This window comes from Chiloscyllium plagiosum, chromosome 12, assembly GCF_004010195.1.
Source record: "Chiloscyllium plagiosum isolate BGI_BamShark_2017 chromosome 12, ASM401019v2, whole genome shotgun sequence".
In the NCBI taxonomy this organism is placed as follows: Eukaryota; Metazoa; Chordata; class Chondrichthyes; order Orectolobiformes; family Hemiscylliidae; genus Chiloscyllium; species Chiloscyllium plagiosum.
The window spans coordinates 41,900,222-41,922,208 of record NC_057721.1 but is presented as its reverse complement, the minus strand read 5'-3'; the positions used below and the strand labels follow the sequence as shown (position 1 = coordinate 41,922,208).

General features: G+C 41.0%; 1 protein-coding gene across 1 annotated transcript in view; it reads right to left on the bottom strand.

Moving 5' to 3' along the window:
• Window positions 1-21,987, bottom strand: part of f5 (coagulation factor V) — a 118,003-nt gene that overhangs the window by 62,823 nt on the left and 33,193 nt on the right. Inside the window, exons 5-9 of the mRNA XM_043700875.1 lie at window positions 19,942-20,097; window positions 17,427-17,648; window positions 10,313-10,472; window positions 9,034-9,223; window positions 4,056-4,158 (exon numbers count right to left, since the gene is read on the bottom strand). Of these exons, the coding sequence (XP_043556810.1) occupies window positions 4,056-4,158; window positions 9,034-9,223; window positions 10,313-10,472; window positions 17,427-17,648; window positions 19,942-20,097 (831 nt within the window). The remainder of the gene's footprint in view (window positions 1-4,055; window positions 4,159-9,033; window positions 9,224-10,312; window positions 10,473-17,426; window positions 17,649-19,941; window positions 20,098-21,987) is intronic.

Sequence of the window (21,987 nt, the reverse complement as noted above, 5' to 3'; positions counted from 1 at the left end):
TGATCATTGCTGTCCAGCTTTCTGTCTGCACTAAAAGGCAAGGCAGGACAGAGCGACCATGAGACTTCTGGGTGTGAATAAGGTGGCAAGGCACAAAAAGGCAAGACAAGGCACACAGAGATGCAGTGAGCATCCAAGTAACTGCAAAGCAAATGCACGCTAAGAAAGTAAGCTAAGAACCATGATATGCAGCTTGTACTGATGCATTATTAGATACTTATTCCTGCATGCAAAGTGACCTGGCAGCAGAATTACACTGAAAGGTATCAGTGCCCTCCAATGTGCAGCAATGAAGTGGAGAGTTTCATTTGAAGTGGTTCAAGGATGGTCAGGTTGTGGTGAAGGTGGTGACTGTCTAATGCTGACCTCCATGGATAAAGTGCAGGCAGACACTATCCATGTACTTGTCTGAGATATTGGGGCATGGAGGTTAGAAAAGTGTGATACCTGTTAAGTACTCTGACTGTGATGCCAGGAATTATTGCCATCTTGTTTCTCTCTACCACATGGGAGTAAAGCAAATTGCACAGCAATGAGGTGAAAACAGCTAATAATGTTAGTACATGCAAATTGGCCTCATGCCAGTCATTCAAACCTTGTATATAAAGATTCTCATTTTTCTAATTTCCCTATGTTTTTCCAACTGGCTCATTTAGGGGCTGAGAAAGTTCCATTGATTGATTCTATACCTACTGAAACTCTATTTGTACCTTTGCACCTTTAGAAATGGAGTCTAAGCCAAAAACTGGTAAGTACAATTGTCCTCTGCACAGGCCCCTCTCAAAAGGTCACAAACAGAAATGATACTCTGCTTATAAATTTGAAAACTTTACAAGTTCCTTTTTTTGCCCTTGGTTAATTCTTGTCTGAATCTCAATATCAATTTCCTTCCCACATTACAACTTGATGTATAGTTTTCATCTAATAATATCTTCACTGCCAAAATGCTTACAAAGTGTATAGCGAGAATAAAACTATTCGCTTTATGATTTTTTATTTATGTTCATCCAAGTGCAAAGCCGTACTATTCTCGAAAGTATCTTTTTGAAAGTTGTGACATGAATCATACCAGTCACTTGTAGAGCATCTTCCAGCTTCTAGAACAAGAGTTAGATTTCCTAATAATTCTATTGCAAAATTTGTAAACTGTCATTCTGGGTTGGAATCGGAGTTCAGTTCCTCGTGATCATCGCCTATAGTATACATTTGCCCTGCACAGTCTTAATGAGAAGGGCCACAACAGCTGATGTTTGACATAGAAAACAAGAACATCTAGCACAGTGGGAGCACTTCTCAGTAGAGGAGTAACAAAGTTTTGCATTGTCATTGTCTGTGTTGTACCTGACCAGGGTTTTCTTGTTGTCAATATATGTCTGAAATGGAAAATCCTTGGCACTTACAATCCTTGGCATAGAATCATAGAGTCACTTAACCCGGAAAGAGACCCTTTGGCCCAACTCGTCCATGCTGACCAGGTTTTCTAAATTGAACTAGTCCCATTTCCCTATATTTCTGTTCTTTATATACTTCCAAACCTGCTATCTCCTTTAACGAAGCGCCATCAGTTTCTTAACAGTGGGACATCATGAGCTGTTACACAGTACTGCCATCATGTACATTGCCATTAGCATGCTACACAAAACTTTCTCCCCTCCAGATGAGGAATTCATAATTCCCATAAGAGACAAAAGCTGAATCCACCTGAAGCCAAAACGTCAACCATATCATAAGGCTAACACACTGCATGCTTGCATCATACTCAGCTCAGAGTGATACTGATGTGCCTGTCAATTCTCTTTTCAGCAGGAAGAGAAATGGAGCATCAGATTTTTTTACATGAGGATCTAACTTAACATCAGCTACTACTGTGATAGCTGTATCCTTTATTGTGTCATAAATATCACTCTTTAGCTCTTAATTAGGTTCAAAGCAAGGACAGCAATATACTGACACAGATAGCAAATTGATAGTCATCTGGATTGAAGCTAGAAATGAGAGACTAGTTGCACATAAAGGTGTTACTTATTAGACACATGATCAAAACCACACTCTTGCAGATAATTTTCCAACACTATCATACTGTCAGGAAGAATAAAAATGGAACTCTTAGCACAAAGAAAGATAGCAACTTTTGCAATTCAGGCTATTCCAAATACTTCAGAACTAACAGAGTAAATTCTGGTGAGGCCAATTTCAATATCTTACTCCTTTAATACTTTTGGCATGTAGCATGGTGAGTTCCTCATATGACAATAGCAATCTACCAATTAATGGCAGTTTACAGCTTGTAAAATGTCTTGTTGATGGATCAGTTCATCTCATTAATATTCAAATTTTCTTACCAAATACAAGAAAATCAAGTTAATGTTGAGAAAACTTGATATTGAAACCAGGGCAAATACCTGATGAATTCCGCTCACCTCTTGCTCCAAAAGACCTTCATATTGGACACTGGGCATCAACATTTCAGGGCATGCTCTATGGGCACAGGTCACATACATTGGGATACAAGACATGCCATTACCTAAGGCCCCTCATGGCATATCTCCAATTGATGCACTGATGTGCTTCAATGTTACATGTTGGGCTACACTGGCCAACTATCATTGCAATGCTGCAAGGACACAGTATGCTGAGGAAAATGCAGCCATCTCATGGACTGGACCAGACTGCTGGTCTCTTCACTCACTGTGTGAATGCACACTTCTTCTGAGCCTCCTTGGATGCTCATAACCTCCCTGCTTTGCATTTTTTCTCGCACTATGCCACCTCAGCCAGAGATACCAGGCCCATATTACTTCTGCCTTGCCTTGCTGTTTAGTGCAAATACAAAAACAGGAATCTTGTCATGGTGGTCAGCTGGCCTCAGTCAAGTAAAATGGGATAGTCTTTGCTCAGTGGGGTCCCTGCACAATAAATCAAGGGTAGCCTCTTACAGCAGTCCAGGGCCTTGGACACAGTCAGTCAGCCATTCAGAGGAGAGCAAGTGAGGGAAATTTACATACAATAGCGAGAGTGGTAAAGCTTGAACCTTGGTGGGGGGTGGATAGGTAGAAGAGATAGAGAGAATGCGAGATATCAGAAGGATGATGATGGCACTTACACTGGCAGACTGGAGGTGGTCACTGACCTCCTTCTTACATTGCTGTGCATTGTTCCAGATGGCTGAGACTGCTTTAAACAAGGTAGTAACTTCAGACCAGGTTGGCATGTTCTGATATTGAGGTGTCTACTGCTCGTCCGTGGGGAAGAGGGAATTCCATCTCTGCACCACCCTGTCCAGCAAGTCCTCCAGGTCCTTGCCCATAAAGCAGAGTGCCAAGTTCCCCTGATCTTCCATGCCCAGAGAAAATTCAGGTACAATGCTGGCAGCTCTGGACTGAAAATGCTTGACTGGGTGCATGGCAACTTGGACTGAGCCAAAAAAGGTAAGGATCAGCCCCACATTTTCAAGTCCCTGGAGTAGACTTTCAGAATTCAGGGTGAGCCTGCTATCACTGAGTTAAACCAGACACTAAACACATACTTCAATCTTATTTTCAATTTATAAAAAACTATCCTGAGCTTAGTTGAATATCTGAAGGTGAGCTCCATAAAAATTATTTCTCTTACCTATGAAAATAGGTGGCAGTCTTAACTGTTCGGTCTGTACAATTTTTTTACTGTCTTGAATTGTAATATTGTTCAAAACAGAGAGATTTTTAACAATGCTATTTTTCTGAAATTACCCAGGTTCTTTTTAGTCCAATTATTCCCCCGTCCAATCCCCCCCATCTCCCTCTACCCCCTCCTCTCTCTCCCTGCCCCCTACCCTCCACACTGCACCCCAATATTCATCAAATTTTACTCTAAAGGTTAGAATAAATGACTGTGAAAATACCTTTGTTTAAAAATTATTTACAACCCTATTTTAAAGGTCCTTCATAATTAACTAAAGTAGGCAGGCCTCAAATAATGTTATTCATCACGTGGTTCTAAAACAATACACTACAACTTAAAGTGTTTGAGAATATTAACTCCAAGTAATTACGTTCAAATACATAGAGACAATTTACTTGTGGAATCCCCAGGGTAGTCAGCACCTTCATTCTCCTTATCGATTGTTATACCCTGAGGGTAGATGCTGTAGGGACGACTAGCCATATTCTTAAAATAAACCTACAAAAGAGAACAAAGGCACAATCAATAAAATAGTTCTTACGGTGCCTTCAAAGCTATGCTGACATCTTATAAAGAGAAGTATATGCTGTTATCAACTGTGTAAAGGTGAAATCTTTAAGTTACTAATCATGTCTCATCTCACTTCATGGAATCTCACTTCATAGAACCAGCCTGACTCAAGATTGGATACAGACAGACTGTAACCTGACACCTTTAAGGCATTGTCTGAGCTGAGATGTCATCTTTTGTAAAAGAACCTTAAGTTATCTTGAGAATGTGACTTAAAAAAAGTTCTGGGATTTACATATTAAAGAACTGAAGCCAGAAAACCTATTCTCAGAAATGAAAGACTTAATCAAAGTTTGTTCAATGTATCATTGGATCACTGTAATCTTTTGCTATAAATTCTGTGTCTTATGGTCCTGCTTCACAACCACCTGATGAAGAAGCAGCACTTCGGAAGCTAGTGCTTCCAAATAAAACTACTGGACTATATCCTGGTGTTGTGTGATTTTTAACTTTGTCCACCCCTGTCCAATACCAGCTTTTCCAATTCATAGAATCTTATTAGCAGAAAGTGACCAAGCAGTGCTGTATTCCTCTATCTGACTCTTAGGGACAGCTTTTCAATGTGTTGCATTCTTCTGATTCCCCCTTATAAAGCTGAAACTTTTTGTTTTTCAAGCAAGGAGAGGAACAAGAGATTGACTTTATTGAAGTACTGTCATTCTATTGAACCCTCATAGCCATTAGCCAATGTTTCAGCCCAAGTACTTTAGAGGGTGGCACAGAGATGAGAACTACACTTGGTAAATCACTGGGCAGAATTATTTGGCAGCCAGGCTAAGGGGAAAGGGAGATCTCAGCTCACTGAGGGATGAGGTTTCACACAGGTCCTGTTTTTGAGTACCCAAGGGTGTAAACAGGAAAGAACTGATGGGTGTGTAAACACAGAAATGCTCGGTACATTGACAGGCCTATCACAGGGTCCATTGTCACTATCAGGGAGCATGGAGGATTGTGAGAGGAAACTGGAGCACCCGGAAGAAACCCACGCAGACATGAGGAGAATGTGGAGACTCCACACAGACAATGGCTCGAGGCTGGAATCAAACCTGTGTCCCTGTGAGGCATGAGTGCTACCATTGAGCCACTACGCTGTTGTTTTGTCTTCTTTCTCACACAGAAAGGAGAAGATAGGCTGCCTTTGAATTGTTCTGGCTCCACTGCTCCCACTAATGTAATAAACTGCAACTCTACAAATCGGAGGGCTATCAGCAGGCAGTGTTTCCTTCACTGAAAAACTTCTAATGCCGTCTGACTCAATAATGTTTCAATCTCAATATAGAGCTTAAAAATATGCAATACTTGATTTTTCCCAGTTACAAAACACTTTCAGGTATATCACAGTATCTGACTTCCATTCCAGTTTATCATCCGAAAAGGAAAAATATACAGCCCTTTCAATGCACGTACAGCAAGTCTGTAGGTAGATGGATGTGCAAGTTGCCTCCTTTACTTTTGGAGGTACTTACCAAATCAGTGATGGCAAGAGCAATGCCCTCATGACAAGGGCTGTGGAGGGTGTTACATATACACCAAGGAATACTGGAGAGTTACTTCAGAGTAGTCAAAGCAATTGAACATTTGTTTTGGCATTTCAGTTTTCTCTCATGGCAGCATAGCTTTCAGCATACGAGTGCTAGCCAACTGTGTTTTAACGGTGGCTAAATTTGCTGATGGCACAAAGATAGGGAGGAAAATGAGTTATGAAGAGGACATAAAGGCAGAGGATATAGATAGGTTAAGTGAGTGGGCAAAGACCCAGCAATGGAGTACAATGCAGGAAAATATGAAATTGCCCATTTTGACAGAAATAAAAGTATTATATTATTTAAACAGCGAGAGGTTGCAGAGGTCTGAGATGCAAAGAGATCTGAGTGTTCTAGTCCATGAATTGCAGAAGGGTAATGTGCAGGTACAGCAAGTAGTCAGGAAAGTTAACAGAATATTATGCTTTATTGTGAGAGGAATTGAATGCAAAATTCAGAAGGTTATGCTTCAGTTGTACAAGGCCATATCTGGAGTAGTGTGTACAGTAAAGGTCACTGTACATAGTGAAGGATAATTATGCACTGGTAGCAGTTCAGAGAAGATTGATGAAATTAATACCTGGATTGGGAGGCCTTATGAGGAAAGGCTAGGCAGGCTAAAAACCTGTATCCTCTGGGGTTTAGAAAAGTCAGAGGTTGCTCAATTGAAACATATAAGATTCTGAGGAGACATGACTAGGTGGTTATAGAAAAGATGCTTTCTCTCTTGGGGTCATAGATCAAAAACGAAGGGTCATATATTTAAGACGGAGATGAGGAAGCATTGTTTTCTTTCAGAATCTTTGGAATTCCCTTCCTCAAAAGGCAGTGGATGCAGAGTCTTTAAATATTCTTAAGGCAGAGGTAGATAGATTCTTGGCTACTGAAAAGATGAAAGATTATCAGGGATATGCAGGAATATGGACCTGAAGTTGAAATTAAATGAGTCACGATCTTACTGGATGGTTGAGCAGGCTTCGAGATCCTGCTCCTGTTCTTTATTCGTATGTTTGAATGTGAAGGTAAGGCATAAATCAGCTCAGGTCATTGAGCAGTCAGCTTTGTTTTAAGGGAGCAGCTTAAAGATTGCTGGAACAGCAGAATGGTGCAGCATAAATTAACTTTAATTGCTGCTAGGATAGCAGGCATTCACTAGAATGATGTGCTGAATACAGTCATACTCAACTGTAGTCAGTTACAGTACATCTTCCAATTGAAATGTGCCAGCTGTAAGTCCTATGTGTGCAGTCAAACCTATACTATGGTGAAATTACTATTCTGACAGGGTGAGCGCTTCTCCTGCTTCTCTCTAGTCATCAGAAGACAATGAAGCTCCACAGTCACCTGCCAGATGATGGAGGATGAACTCTGAGGATTTTTGCAACGTTGCCGATTTCAGCCTGATAAAATCCACTGTAGACAGGCAGGAGGCTGGAAGAACACAGCAAGTCAGGCGACATTTCAGGTGTAACCATTCTTCAGGACTGGGGGTGGGTGTAGGGAGAGCTGCAGATAAAGGGGGTGGCTGGAGCAGGGTGGTGAAATGGGGATAAGTGAAGACAGGTAGAGGGTATGGCCTGGTTGCTCAATGGGAGGAGTGAATCCAGTTGGTGACAGGGAGGAGTGGAAGGGAGGGGGACTGGGAAGGGAGTTGGGAGATGGGAAGGGAGGCAAAAAGATCCAGAATTATGGTCACTAGCAGTGCGATCCTTGCCCTGCTTTCAAGCTGCTGGTCTAAACCTGTGAAATGACACAGCTCTGTGACCACCTCCTTGCTGCTCTGGTTTAAGTGCAGGAAGAAGTACTTCCAGTGTCACTGGCAGGGCCACTATTTAATACCCATCCTTCATTGTCCTAATGGTGAGTAGTCTTCTTGAGCTATTGCATTCAATGTTGTATTGCTACACCAACAATACAGCTGGGGAGGGAGTTCCATGATTTGGAACCGCAACTGTGTAGGAACAACAATATCATTCCAAGTCAGGATGGCATATGGCTTAGAGGGAAACTTGTAGGTGCTGATAGATATGGCTTCCCTGTTTACAGCCCTTCCCATTTCTCCCTTTGCAAACAGCTCACTTTTGCTGACTCTGAAATAGTTCTATCTGAACCTGTAGTCCAAGTGGAATTAGGATTGTAGGCCTATGACTTAGAGCAAATGAAACACTCAGAACATATGCTGCAGCTACCAAACATTCAGCACCACTCCTTGAAGTCGTAATCAACTTGTATGATTCCTGTGCAAATACACTCCACAAAGTCAGCAAGGGCCAATGGAATGTACCAACAACTAACCTGAAAGTTGATTAACGAGCCCTTTAGGCAGCAAAGGTAGCAGCCCTCATGCTGTTCAATGCATGTGCTGCTGAGTGCTCTTAAAACAAGGCATTAATTAAAGTAGTGAAGACAAAAACAACACGCCAGGCATCAAACCAGCATCCCACACTGAATAACACACCACGTCTACTCCACAGACTTCAGGAACATCCATATCCCTTTCTCGTGAACAAGATGGTTTTCTGGAAAAGCCACACCAGAAGTGGGCTGGATTGATGCTATTAGTTTAACAAAATAAAGCAGCATCCTGAGTATCAAAACGTTAATAGATTGGAGTTAGATTTGCAGCCAATAGCTTTGGGTTATTTCAGTACACAATGCTGTTTTTTATTTTCATTGGATGTACAAAAACAAGGTGAAAATGGGAGAGACAGAAAGGAAAAGAAAAATGAAAAAGGAGAAAAGCAAAGGCAAGTGAGAACTTTATATCTGTCAACTAAACAAATGGAGCAGAAGACTGATTCTCTTGGTTGTGTATGTATCTCCTAAAATGATACAGTTTCATGGGGAACCCTGGAGTGCCTGGTCACCTAGGATATATTTTATTTTTGAAGGCTCCATTTCCAGAAACAATACAAACATACTTTACACAAGAGGCAATCCTTATTAATACCCAAGGCAATATGGGCAGCACGGTGTCTCAGTGGTTAGCACTGCTGCCTCACAGCACCAGAGTCCCAGCATCCAGCATCTGCGTGGCGTTTGCACATTCTCCCCATGTCTGCATGGGTTTCCTCCCACAGTCCAAAGATGTGTAGGTCAGGTGAATTGGCCATGCTAAATTGCCCATAGTGTTAGGTGCATTAGTCCGAGGGAAATAGGTCTGGGTGGGTTACTCCTCAGAGGGTCGGTGTAGACTGGTTGGGTCGAAGGGCCTGTTTCCACACTGTAGGGAATCTAATCTAATTAATTAAAACTGGTTACGTTTATTAACATTTCATACCTGAATTTTATCACCAACTTGAGTTCTTATAACAGGAGACCCGATTCCATTTTGTAAAATAGAAATTGGTTCTTCTTTTGGTTCTTTACGTTCAGTGAAAGTTTTATCTGTGTATTCTACGTAAATTGCCTTTTTATATATTTTGCCAATACGGTTTGGTCCCGAATCCAAATATGTGGCTTTAAAATCACTGAGGGCAATAAAAGTAGAATTAAAGACAGAAATAACCCATGGAAAAGAGAATTTTAGATCATAATGTTTAGACTGATAACTATTGCCTCTCCAGGTGATTTCCTATGTTCAACTGAGCTGTATATTTTAAGGCTATAATATGATGTAACCCAGTTGCTATTAAAATTCATTTCTACTTAGTTGTGTGAATTTAGTCCCTTCCAACTGTTAGTGAAGTAGTATTTGTTCTGCATTTTGTGGAAGAGTTTATGCTTCTACTTCCTTTATCTTGAAGAGATCAATTTCATGACCAACTAATTAAAAAGATAACAAAATTTAAAAATAACAGAATTGTTGAAAACAGCAATTAAGACACAAGTGCATCCTCGCTGAGGCGAGACCGTCCCTTCTTGTCTTGCTGTCCCAAGCTCCATTTCCATTTCCCCTTCTTTGCCTCCTCTGTTCATACTGTCAGCATGTTACCATCTCTTGCTTTTCCTTCCCATTGCTGACTTCCTCTCTGTCTCAGCATTCTCCTTTCCCTCTGGTTCTTCCATCCTTAGGGCTTTCCTTCTCCTCTCACTTCACTCTTCACCCTATCCATAATCTCCCACTCGATTTCCACCCTTTCTTTCGCTTTCTCTGAGCTGATGCCTTTCCCCAAACTATCGTTCTATTTTCTCCTTGTCTTCCAATTCTTGTGTGACCTACAAAGTTCCCGTGGGTTTGATTTTCTTTGCGCAATGCCATGGGAGACTGAACAATTTCTTCCATTTTATTGCTGAACATGTGTACACCCCATAAGTACCAAAAACATGCTTTAAGGTTTCAAGCAACAGATGAGCTGAGACAGCGGTGAAGATAGACATGTACAGAGATGTATGGAAGGAATATCTTTATGCTTCCTCTATACAGATCAAAAAGCTGCGAGTGAGAAGAAGAATATTTTCATAGTCTTTCTCCACTCTTGCTAAACATGTAGAGGTGAAGGAAAAAACACACGAATATGCAAAATGTTAAGGAAACCTCACCATTAACTTACAGAAAAAAAAATACAGCTATAAACCATTTCATTTGGATTGACTTTTTAAAGACTAAACTAAGCTACCTGTCCATATAGGTTTGAATCTCAGGAGCATAATCCCACAAAACTTCTTCAGCTGCAATATAATACTTGCGATAGTTTGTTCGCAGAATACTTGGTTTGTATGTTTGCGGCGACTCCTTAGACTTGCATTCTTCTATGTTGAGGTATCCATACAGTCCAGCTATTTCATGTCAGATGACAAGAAGACAAGCTTATTAATGCAATTATCATATTTGTAACAAACTAATTTAAGCATTTATGGCAGAAATCATTTTGTCTGATGAGAGTAACCCCAGCACTGATCTTGCATTGCGTCAAGTACACTATTTGTCATCTGAACATAAAGTGGCAATGATGTGGGTGTCAGAACAAAGACTAAGGTTTATTTCATCATGTTGCCATCTCAACTGAATGTGTGCCAGTCTTTGAATTAAGACCCTGCCTCATTTCTTCAGTTTATAAATATCCCAAAGGCATTTTGCCTGCTAGTAATATTCCCATGTACCAATAAATGTATGCATGGAGATTCATAAATAAATGAGCATAAATATCCCTTGGCATTGTTTATGCTGGACAAAGTGAGGACTACAAAAGCTGGAGATCGGAGTCAAAACGTGTGGTGCTGAAAAAGCACAGCTGGTCAGGCAGCATTCAGGGAGCAGGAGAATTGATGTTTCAAGGAATCCTGATGAAGAGCTTATGCTCGAAATGTCGATTCTTCTGCTCCTCAGATGCTGCCTGACCGGCTGTGATTTTTCAGCACCACACATTTTGACATTGCTTATGTTGGCACGGACAAAATGCTGTTTTGTCATATTTAATATAGCTTACATTCTGAAGGCAACTGCTTCTGTCACATTTCATTTTTGTCTCAATATTAAGCAGATATTTTCAGCTTTGAATTCAATGATTACATCCTCCTTTTGCATGGAAATCCTGATTATTATTAAATGTTAATTTATTTATGCAGTTAGTTTGATCTCTTTGATAATGAGAATGAAAAAGCAGAAGATTTTTCACAGGCATAGAACTGAAATGCTGATGTTCAGAGTACTTGTACATGGAATACAAAGTTATCATGTCGCAGATCAAGCAATTAGGAAAGCAAATGGTATGTTGGTCTTTACAGCAATTGGGATAGAAGTACAAGAATAAAGATACCTTGCTCCAATGATATAGGGTCTTTTTTGAAGAATGCTGGCAAAGTCATATTGGACTCAAAACGTTAACTCTTTTTCAGCCTCTACAGATGCTGTCAGACCTGCTGAGTTTCTCAAAAAGTATTTGTCTTTATTTAAAAAGTTGTGGTGATTGCAAGAGGTTTTTAAAATTTCATTCATGGATGTGGTTGACATGAGCTGGGTCAGCATTTATTAGCCATCCCTAGTTGCCTTTGCGAAGGCAGTGGTCAGCTGCCTCCTAAACCACTGAAGTCCATGTGCTGTAGGTAGACCTTAATGAAAGAGCTCCATGTTTTGACTCAGTGACAGTGAATAAATGACTACATAGTTATAGGTCTGGTTGGTGAGTGGCTTGGAAGGGAACTTGCAGGTCATGCACCTGTTGCCTTTTTTGAAGACAACCCTATCCCATTGTAGTAAGGTATCTTTATTCTTGTACTCTAATCCCATTGCTATAAAGAACCACATTCCATCTGCTTTCCGAATTGCTTGTTCTGCTGCATGATAACTTTCTATGTTTCATGTTTAGTATCTGTAAACATCAACACTTGAGTTCTATGCCTACTAAAACTATTCTGCTTCTAGATGGCAGTGGCCATGGATTTGGAAGGTGCAGTCTAAGGAGACTTGACAAATTCCTGCATTTTGCAGGCAGTATACACTGCTGCTACGTCAGTGGTGGAGGGAGTGAATGTTTATGGAGGTGATGCCAAGCAACAGGTTGCTTTGTCCTGGATGGTGTCAAGCTTCTTGAATGTGGTTGGCACGGCAGTCATTAAAGCGAAAGGGGAGTATGCCATCTCACTCCTGACTTGTGCCTTATAGATGACAGACAGGCTTTGGGGAGTCAGGTGGTGAGTTGTGTGGTGCAGCATTCCAAGAATCTGCACTGCTCTTCTAGTCATTGTATTTATATGGCTATTCCAGTTGAGTTTCTGGTCAATAGTAATCACCATGGCGGTGAGAGTGGGGAATTCACTGATGGCAATGCCATTTAATGTCAAGAGACAATGGCTTGATTCTCTCTTGTTGGGGATGGTCATTGCCTGACATTTTTGTCTTCCCCTGCCACTCGAAGAAGTGCAAAACCTGTGCCCACACTTCCCGCTTCACCTCCATCCAAGGTCCCAAAGGATCCTTCCACATCCGAGAGAAATTTACCTGTGCCTCCACACACATCTTTTACTGTATCCATGGCACCTGATGTGGTCTCTTCTACATTGGGAAGACAGGACGTCAATTTGTGGATCATTTCAGAGAACATCCCTGGGACACTTGCACTAACCAACCCCACCGCCCTGTGGCTGAACACTAACCCCTCCCACCCACTCCACCAAGGACATGCATGTCCTGGGCCTCCTCCATTGCCAAACCCCAACCATGCGATGCCTGGGGAAGAACGCCTCAATGTCCGCCTTGGGACCCTCTAACTACATGGAATTAATGTGGATTTCACCCGTCTCCCCACTTCCCCTCTCCCCCCTTATCCCAGTCCCAACCTTCCAGCTTGGCACCACCCCCTTGAACGGTCCTACCTGTCCGCCACCTTCATCTACCTATCACTTTCCTAGCTACCATGCCCCCAGACCAATCCCCCTTCGATTTATTTCTAACCCCCTTGGTCCACAAGCCTCATTCCTGATGAAGGTTCTGCAACATTGATTCTCCTGCTCCTCTGCTGCTGCCTGACCGGCTGTGCTTTTCCAGCACCACACTCTTCGACTCTGATCTCCAGCATCCGCTGTCCTCACTTTCCCGATTTTTGTGGCAACGTTACATGCCACTTGTCAGCCCAAACCTATTGTCCAGTTCCTGTTGCATTTGGACATGGACTGCTTCAGTACCTGAGGAGTTATGAATGGTGCTGAATGTTGTTCAATCATTGATGAAGATCTTCAGTAGTAAGACCAAGGCTTTTCTGGTTTATGATTTGGAGATGCCGGTGTTGGACTGGGATGTACAAAGTTAAAAATCACACAACACCAGGTTATAGTCCAACAGGTTTAATTGGAAGCACACTAGCTTTCAGAGCTTTCAGAGCGATGCTCCTTCGTCAGGAAGGAGCTCTGAAAGCGACGCTCCGAAAGCTAGTGTGCTTCCAATTAAACCTGTTGGGCTATAACCTGGTGTTGTGTGATTTTTAACTTTCTGTTTTATATTAGTGACTTGACTCGCATTCAACTTTGAAATTCACAGAGGAAATGAAATTGTTACTTCCTTCCAGACTCAACACTGAGTGTAAAGTGCCTAATTGACAAATGGGGTGCTATTCCTTGTGCTCACATTGAGATTCACTGGATCCGTGAAGTAGACCAAAGACAGAAATATTACTATGAGAGCAAGGTGGAGAATTAAAATGACAAGCCTGTGGAAGCTGTAGTACAGTGAGGAGGTGAACAAGAATCAATGTGTGATAGGAAGCTGTAGAAAATATATACAGAACTGTGCAACAGAAAGTAGATGCAGTGATCATAAGAAGGTAGAACTTCAAATCTGCTTCAAGAATGAGCAACCTGGGTTCACAACTTAAATCAAGGCAATTACAGAGTAATGAAGGAAAACTTGTCTAAAGCAAACTGGGAAACAGGCTGAGGGGGAAGTTCAGTGGATCAGCAGTGGCAGACATTTCATAAAAGGGTTATTTAGTTCAAAAAGGACTTGATGAAAAAGATGAATCAGCTGTGGTTAACAAAGGCAATCAAGGAGAGTATCTAAATATAAAACAAATGGATACAAAGCAGCAAAAACTAGTGGTAGGTCACATGATTGGGATTTTTCTTAAGCATCGCCAGTGGATTACTAACAGTCAAATAAAGTGGGAGAAAACTGCTCACAAAAGTAAATTGGCAAGAAATGTAAATACAAATAGCAAGAACTTCTATGGGTATATGAAAAAAAAGAGAGAAGCTAAAGTAGATGTGGGTCCCTTAGATGAAGAAATAATAATGGGGAACAGAGAAATGGCTGACAATCCAAACCAATATTTTGCATTGGCCTTCTGGTGGAGGACACTGTGAACATCCAAACATAACAGATAAACAAGAAGCTCATTGAGGGAAAGAAATTCTAACAGTCTCTATCATGAGAAACAAAATATTTGACAAACTAATGGGATTAAAGGCAGACACGTTGCCAAGACCTAATGGCCTGCACTGAAGGGTTTTAAAGGAAGTGGATTCAGAGATAGTGGAGGTACTGGTCAAAATATCTCAGGATTCGCTGGATTTTGAGAGGGTTCCAGTGGGTTGGAAAACCACTAAAAATGACAGTTCTGATCAAGAAGGGAGGGAGACAGAATGCAGTAATCTTATAGGCCAGTAAGCCTAACATTTGTCATTTGGAAAGTGCGAGAGCCCATTATTAAGGAAGAAACCACAGAATATTTAGAAAAGCTTAACATAATCAGAGCCAACATAGTTTTATGAAAGAACAATCATGTTTTACAAATTTGCTAGAGTTCTTTGAAGATATAACAAGCAGAGTTGATAAAGGAGAACTGGTAGGTGTGGAGCATTTGAATGTCTAGGAACCTAACTTCAGTCAAAGTAGATAAGGGGACATCGAGGAGAAAGGCAGACAGTCAGTGCAGGACTGACGGTGTTGTACTTAAAAGTGCGCCATATTCGAAACAAGTACAGATTGAAATTGACTGGTATAATATTGTGGGTATCACAGAGACATCTGTGCAAGGTGGAAACTAAATATTTAAGGATATGCATCCTATTGAAATGACAGGCTATTGGACAGAGGGGCCAGAGTTGACTTGTTAGTAAGAAATGAAATTAAGTCAATAGCAAGAAGGGATATAGAGTCGAAAGGCGTAGAATCTGTTTGGATAGAGTTGAGGAACTGTAAAAGAGAAAAGATCCTGTTGGGAGCTATGTAAAGGGCTCCTAGTGGTAGTCAGGATTATTCTTGTAAACCTCCTCTGGACCCTTTCCAAGACCAGTACATGCTTTCTTAGAAAATGTGAAAAGACGAGAGAAGAAAATAAATCAGGAGTTAGAAAGTCCTGTAAGAAAGGCACTACTACAATAATCATGAGGGTCTTCAATATGCAGATGGACTGGGAGAACCAGGTCAGTCGTAGATCCCAAGGAAAGGAATTAGTAGAATATTTACAAGATGTTTTATTTGCAGCAGCTTGTTGTGGAGCCTATTAGGGACCAGACAGTTCTGGATTTGGTGATGTGTAATGCAGCAGATTTAACGAGGGAGTCATGATTTGGAGGAACTGGTCTTGGACTGGGGTGGACAAAGTTAAAAATCACACAACACCAGATTATAGTCCAACAGATTCATTTGTAAGCACTAGCTTTTGAAACGCTGCCTTGTCACAAGGTGGATGTGGAGCAGGACCATGAGACACAGAATTTATTATGGTCCTGCCTCACAACCACCTGATGAGGAGGTAGCGGTTCGAAAGTTAGTGCTTCAAAATAAACCTGTTGGACTATAACCCGGTGTGTGATTTTTAACTTTAATAAGGGAGCTTAAAGTGAAAGAACCTCCAGGGGCCAGTGATCTCATTATGAAAGAATACACCCTGCACTTGGGAGGGAGAGCTTCAGAAATCTGAAATACAAAGTGACTTAGGAGAAAGTGAGGACTACAAATCATATTTGAGAGCGTGTTGCTGGAAAAGCACAGCCGGTCAGGCAGCATCCAAGGAGCAGAAGAATCGAGATTTCAGGCATAAGCCATTCATCAGGAATGAATGAAGGACTTATTCCTGAAACTTCGATTCTCCCGCTCCTCGGAAGCTGCCTGACCTGCTGTGCTTTTCCAGCAACATACTCTCAAAAGGGACTTAGGAGTCCTAGTTTAGGATTAAGTTTAATATGTAGGTTCAGTTGGCAGTTAGGAAAGCAAATGCAATGTTAGCATTCATCTCGATATGGTTATAATACAAGAGCAGAGACGTTGAGGCGGTGTAAGGCTCTGCTCAGACCGCATTTGAAATATTGTGAGCAGTTTGGTTTTCTAAGGGAAGTTGTGCTGGCCTTCGCAGGGGTCCAGAGGAGGTTTACAAGAATGATCCTGGGAATGAAGACCTTGTGATATGAGTTTAAAATCACACAACACCAGGTTATAGTCCAACAGGTTTAATTGGAAACACACTAGCTTTTGGAGCGACGTTCCTTCATCAGGCGCTCCAAAAACTAGTGTGCTTCCAATTAAACCTGTTGGACTATAACCTAGTGTTGTATGATTTTTAACTTTGTACACCCCAGTCCAATACCGGCATCTCCAAATCATGACTACTATTGTGATATGAGGAGCAGCTAAAGACCTGCGTCAATACTCAATGGAGTTTAGAAGAATGAGGGGGGTGGGGGTGCGCTGTCATCAAAGACCAAGTTAGGAGAGGCTAGGATGTGAGGGCACAGCCTCAGAATGAAGGGATGATCCTTTAGAGCTGAGATGACGAGGAATCTCTTCAGCCAGAGGATGGTGACTCTGTGGAATTCATTGCTGCTGAGGGCTGTGGAGATGAAGTCATTAAATGTTTTTAAGACAGAGAAAGATAGGTTATTGGTTAGTAAAGGGATCAAGGGTTATTGGTATAAGGCAAGAGAGTGTGGTTGAGAAATATATGAGCTATGATTATATGACAAAGCAGACTCAGTACACCAAATGTCTAATTCTGCTCCAGTATCTCAATGCTGAAGGACAGCATGAAAAATCAAAGGAACTTTGAGAAATCTATGGATGAGATGTTTTAGCTGGACATAGACCTCCTAACCTTGGAACCAATTACAATTTCATAAAGCACTTGCTATCTTTCTCTAAACTCTTACCTATCGTACACTTGAATTAAGATTAGAAAAATTAGGAAGTGGTTAATTACCTAATTTGGTAATATGTCACTATCATGAACATAACTCCTTTCACAAAGCATTATTTCAATAAAAAATATCATTCAAAACTTGAATATTTCATTTTTTATTTACCCAGGCGATGATGTTGCACTTGAGAAGAGAGCAGCCATTTTCCAACTTGAGTAGGAGACATCTGAGCTGTGACAGATGAGCCTGGTGTCAGGCCAATAGATGACACTCTGTGATTATTCTGCAATAGGACTTGACCATTGAAATGAATAGAGAAGATTTCAGGATCCAAGCTCATTCCAATTAAATGCCATGTAATGGCATCATGAGTACATACATTAAGTTCTGTAATAGAAACAATATAGAGAATAAATATCTCCCCCAACTAATTGCACTACTAAAATATCACAATATTTAGCAATCCTGTGACACTTTAATTTTTAACCTATTCTTTCAAGAGATATAAAACCTTCCTAGAAATGTGATAGTCTCTCTCAATGTGAGATTTTGTTTAGGACATCTAATGTTCAGGACTGAAACATATTTTTTGTCAGACATTGCCTTTCTACCAAGATTTACAATAATAGTAGGCGTAAACTGTCATTTGCAATACCAATGAGCCCTGTTTAGAATCCAGGGAATTGGTCATCTCAAAGCTAAGCCTGTCAAGTGACGATGGAAAGCTTTGTTCACACTTGCACAGATACATGTCAGCGATACTGGGAGAAATCTTGTGGCAAGAGCAACTAATTTATGAGCTGGGGAAAAAAAGGCTGTTGTTAGCCTTCCTGGTAAAGATCCTTATGACAAGATGGCTCCTTGCTTCTAGGAACACTGCCTTTTCAACCAACAGGTTGAGTAACCAGAGGAGAGGCTTGAACTTCAATAACAGTTATCCAACATCCAACTTGTAACGGTGGAGACAGGTACAATTCTCAGAGAAAAATAGTTGACTTCAAAACGTGGAGGGTCCATTAACTCTATATTTACTAATAACCTGTGGGAGAAAAATGATTATAGACTGCTGAACAAACATCATTATAATTCCAGGAATTCATGAGTATCCATTGATAATAAGAACCTTGCTGGGGCAGATGGAAGGCCAAAGTGTTATAGAAGTGGAGCACTGTGACTTCACAGTGAAAACCCTAACTTCCATCATTGTCCACAAAGTTCCTCCATTTCTCCATGCCACCTTTGAAAATCTTTGGTTATAGATTCATGAGAGAAATGTACAGTGGATTGTAGGAATATTAAATGGCTCCATAACTTTCACACAGAGGGTGGTGAGTGTCTGGAACAGGCTGTCAGAGGTAGTGGTGGAGGCGAGTACAATTTTGTCATTTAAGAAACATTTGGACAGTACATGGATGGGATAGGTAGGGAGGGATATGGGCCAAATGCAGGCAATTGGGGCCAGATTACTTGCCAAACCTGAATGGCATGGACAAGTTTCCATGCTACAAACCTCTACAATTACTTTCTGCGAAATAAAAAAATTTGTTATCATTCAAAGTTACAAAACAACATGCGTAAACTGTCCGTGGCTGGTTAGTTCAATCTGTATATATAAGTATGAACGAGGTTGGTTGAGGGAGTAAGAACCATCTTGAACTTGCTGTTGTTCTGAAAAGCCTGCCAGGTGCAAAATAGTGAGAGCATTAAGGTTAAATACTTGGATAAAGAATATAGGACTCTAAATGTTAACTGTTTTTTTCTCTCTCCACAGATCTGCTGAGTTTCTACAGTACTTTCTGTTTTTTTATTTAAGAAGTTAATTTGCAATTGTTTTGCCTCCTTTTCATTCCTTCCCCCCATCAATTTTCTCTCCAACTCTATTGGACAAATGCATTGACTGCTACAATTCTTCTATTTGTTGGAGATTTTCCTGTGCCTGCCCCAGATATTCTCTATCTGTAACCCAAGATGGGTGAAATTGGTGTTTGATGATTTAATGAGGCACCTTCCATAAATTGCTGATAACAAATGGTAGGTATTTCATTTCTTTCTTCTGGCTTTCATTTTCTATCAAGAAACACATTTTCTCAGCACACTGAGATCAGTTAAAATGCCTCAAATTCTGCCTAGCTAAGCTAGCACAACTCGGAAATTTGGGAATTTGTTTGCCTGTATATCACATAACCATCTGGAATTTCCTTTGTGAACACTTCCCTCCTCTGATCTCTTGCTACGACATTACTGCACGACTGAACAGAAACACATAAATGACCGCTTACTCAACATCTGAGGGTTCTGCTAATCTTTGATGATACTGTGGTATTAGGACAAGAGAACCCCCACAGAAGTTTTGTATTTATCCACAAAGATATTAGATGCAAATCTATTGTTGGTTGCCAAATACAAGTTAAGCTGTCCTTTCACCCCTGGACTTAGTATAGTTCAAAGTTAAGTATATCAATGACTTACTGTTGGTGGCCCAACAGTTTGCCCTCTGAAATATTGAAAAGACTGGCTGCCAGATCGCAGACAGGCTACCAAATCGTGATTAAATTGGTACTGGAGCTGCATTTAGACTATTGCAGTCATTTCAGCTAAAGTTCTACATTTGTAATGAATTTGAAATCTGTTACAGCTGCAATTATCTGTCAGCATACAGTAATCTCTTTGCAGTATGTACCTGGTAAGGTGCCATTTGTAAATCCATTGATGGAGTACATTTTGATTGGAGCCTTTTCTGTGTACGCATACCAGCTCTTACTTTCATCAAATATTGAAAATAATAAAACAAATTCTTCTCTAAAATCATTTTGCTTTCCATTCTTTCTCAAACTACCTAAAGAGAGAAGGAACAACACTGTTATTGTGATTGATGAAATATAGAACATAGAACAGAACAGCACAGTAAAAGCCCTTCGGCCCTTGATGTTGTGCCGACCTTTTATCCTACTCTAAGATCAGACTAATCTACATACCCTTTATTGTACTATCTTCCATGTGCCTACCAAAGAATTACTGAAATGTGTCTAACATATCTGACTCAACCACCACTGCTGGCAGTGCATTCCATGCACCCACCACTCTCTATCTAAAGAACCGACCTCTGACAATAGAGTCATAGAGATGTATAGCACAGAAACAGCCCCTACGGTTCAACCCGCCCATACCGACCAAATATCTCAATCCCACCTGACAGCACTCGGCCCACATCCGTCCAACCCCTTCCTATTCATATACTCATCCAGATGCCTTTTAAATGTTGCAATTGTACCAGCCTCCACCACTCCCTCTGGCAGCTCATTCGATACATGCACCACCCTCTGCGTGAAATGCCCAAATTCTGCCTAGCTAAACTAGCATAACTCAGGAATTAAATTTGGGAATGTTTTCATCTGCATATCACATAACCATCTGGAATTTCTTTTATCTCCTCTGATCTCTTGCTATGACCTTACTGTAGGACTGACAGAGACACATAAATGACCACTTACTCAACACCTGAGGGTTCTGCTAATCTTCTGATATATTGTGGCATTAAGACAAGAGAACCCCCACAGAAGTTTTGTATTTATCCACAAAGATATCAGATGCAAATCTACTGTTGGTTGCCAAATACAAGCTAAACTCTCCTTTCACCTCTGGACTTAGTATAGTTCAAAGTTAGGTGAATCAATGGTGGCCCTACAGTTTGCCCTCTCAAACTTTGAAAAGACTGGCTGCCACAACTCCCCTAAACCTTCCTCAAATCACCTTACAATTATGCCCCCTCATGATTGACATTTCTGCCATGGGAGAAAGTCTCTGGTTATCCACTCTATCTATGCCTCTCATTATCTTGTACACATCTATCAAGCCACCTCTCAACCTTCTTCACTTCAATGAGAAAAGCCCTAGCTCCCTCGAACTTTCTTCATAAGACATGCCCTCCAATCTAGGCAGCATCCTGGTAGATCTCCTCTGCACCCTCTCTAAAGCTTCCACGTCTTTCCTATAATAAGGCGACCAGAATTGAACACAATATTCCAACTGTGGGCTAACCAGGGCTCGATAGAGCTGCAGCATATAGCTCTAAAACTCAATCCCCCTGCTAATGAAAGCCAACACACGATATGCCTTCTTAACAAACCTATCAATTTGGGTGGCAACTTTGAGGGATCTATGGACATCCTCCACACTATCAAGAATCCTGCCTTTAATCCTGTATTTTGTATACAAATTCAACTTTCCAAAGTAAATCACTTCACACCTTTCCAGGTTAAACTCCATCTGCCACTTCTCAGCCCAGCTCTGCATAATGTCAATGTCCTGTTGCAATCTACAACAGCCCTCCACACTATCCACAACTTCACCAACTTTCATATCATTGGCAAAGTTACTAACTCACCCTTATACTTCCTCATCTAAGTCATTTATAAAATTCACAAAGAGCAGTGGTCCCAGAACTGATCCCTGTGGAACACCACTGGTCACCAAGCTCCAGGTTGAATAATTTCCATCGACCACCACCCTCGGTCTTCTGAGTCAGCCAATTCTGTATCCAGACAGCCAAATTCCCTGTATCCCATGCCTCCTTACTTTCTGAATGAGCCTACCATGGGAAACCTTTTCAAACACCTTGCTAAAATTCATGTACACCACATCCATTGCTCTACCTTCATCAATGTATTTTGTCATATTCTCAAAGAATTTAATAAGGTTTGTGAGGCATGACCTGCCCCTCACAAAG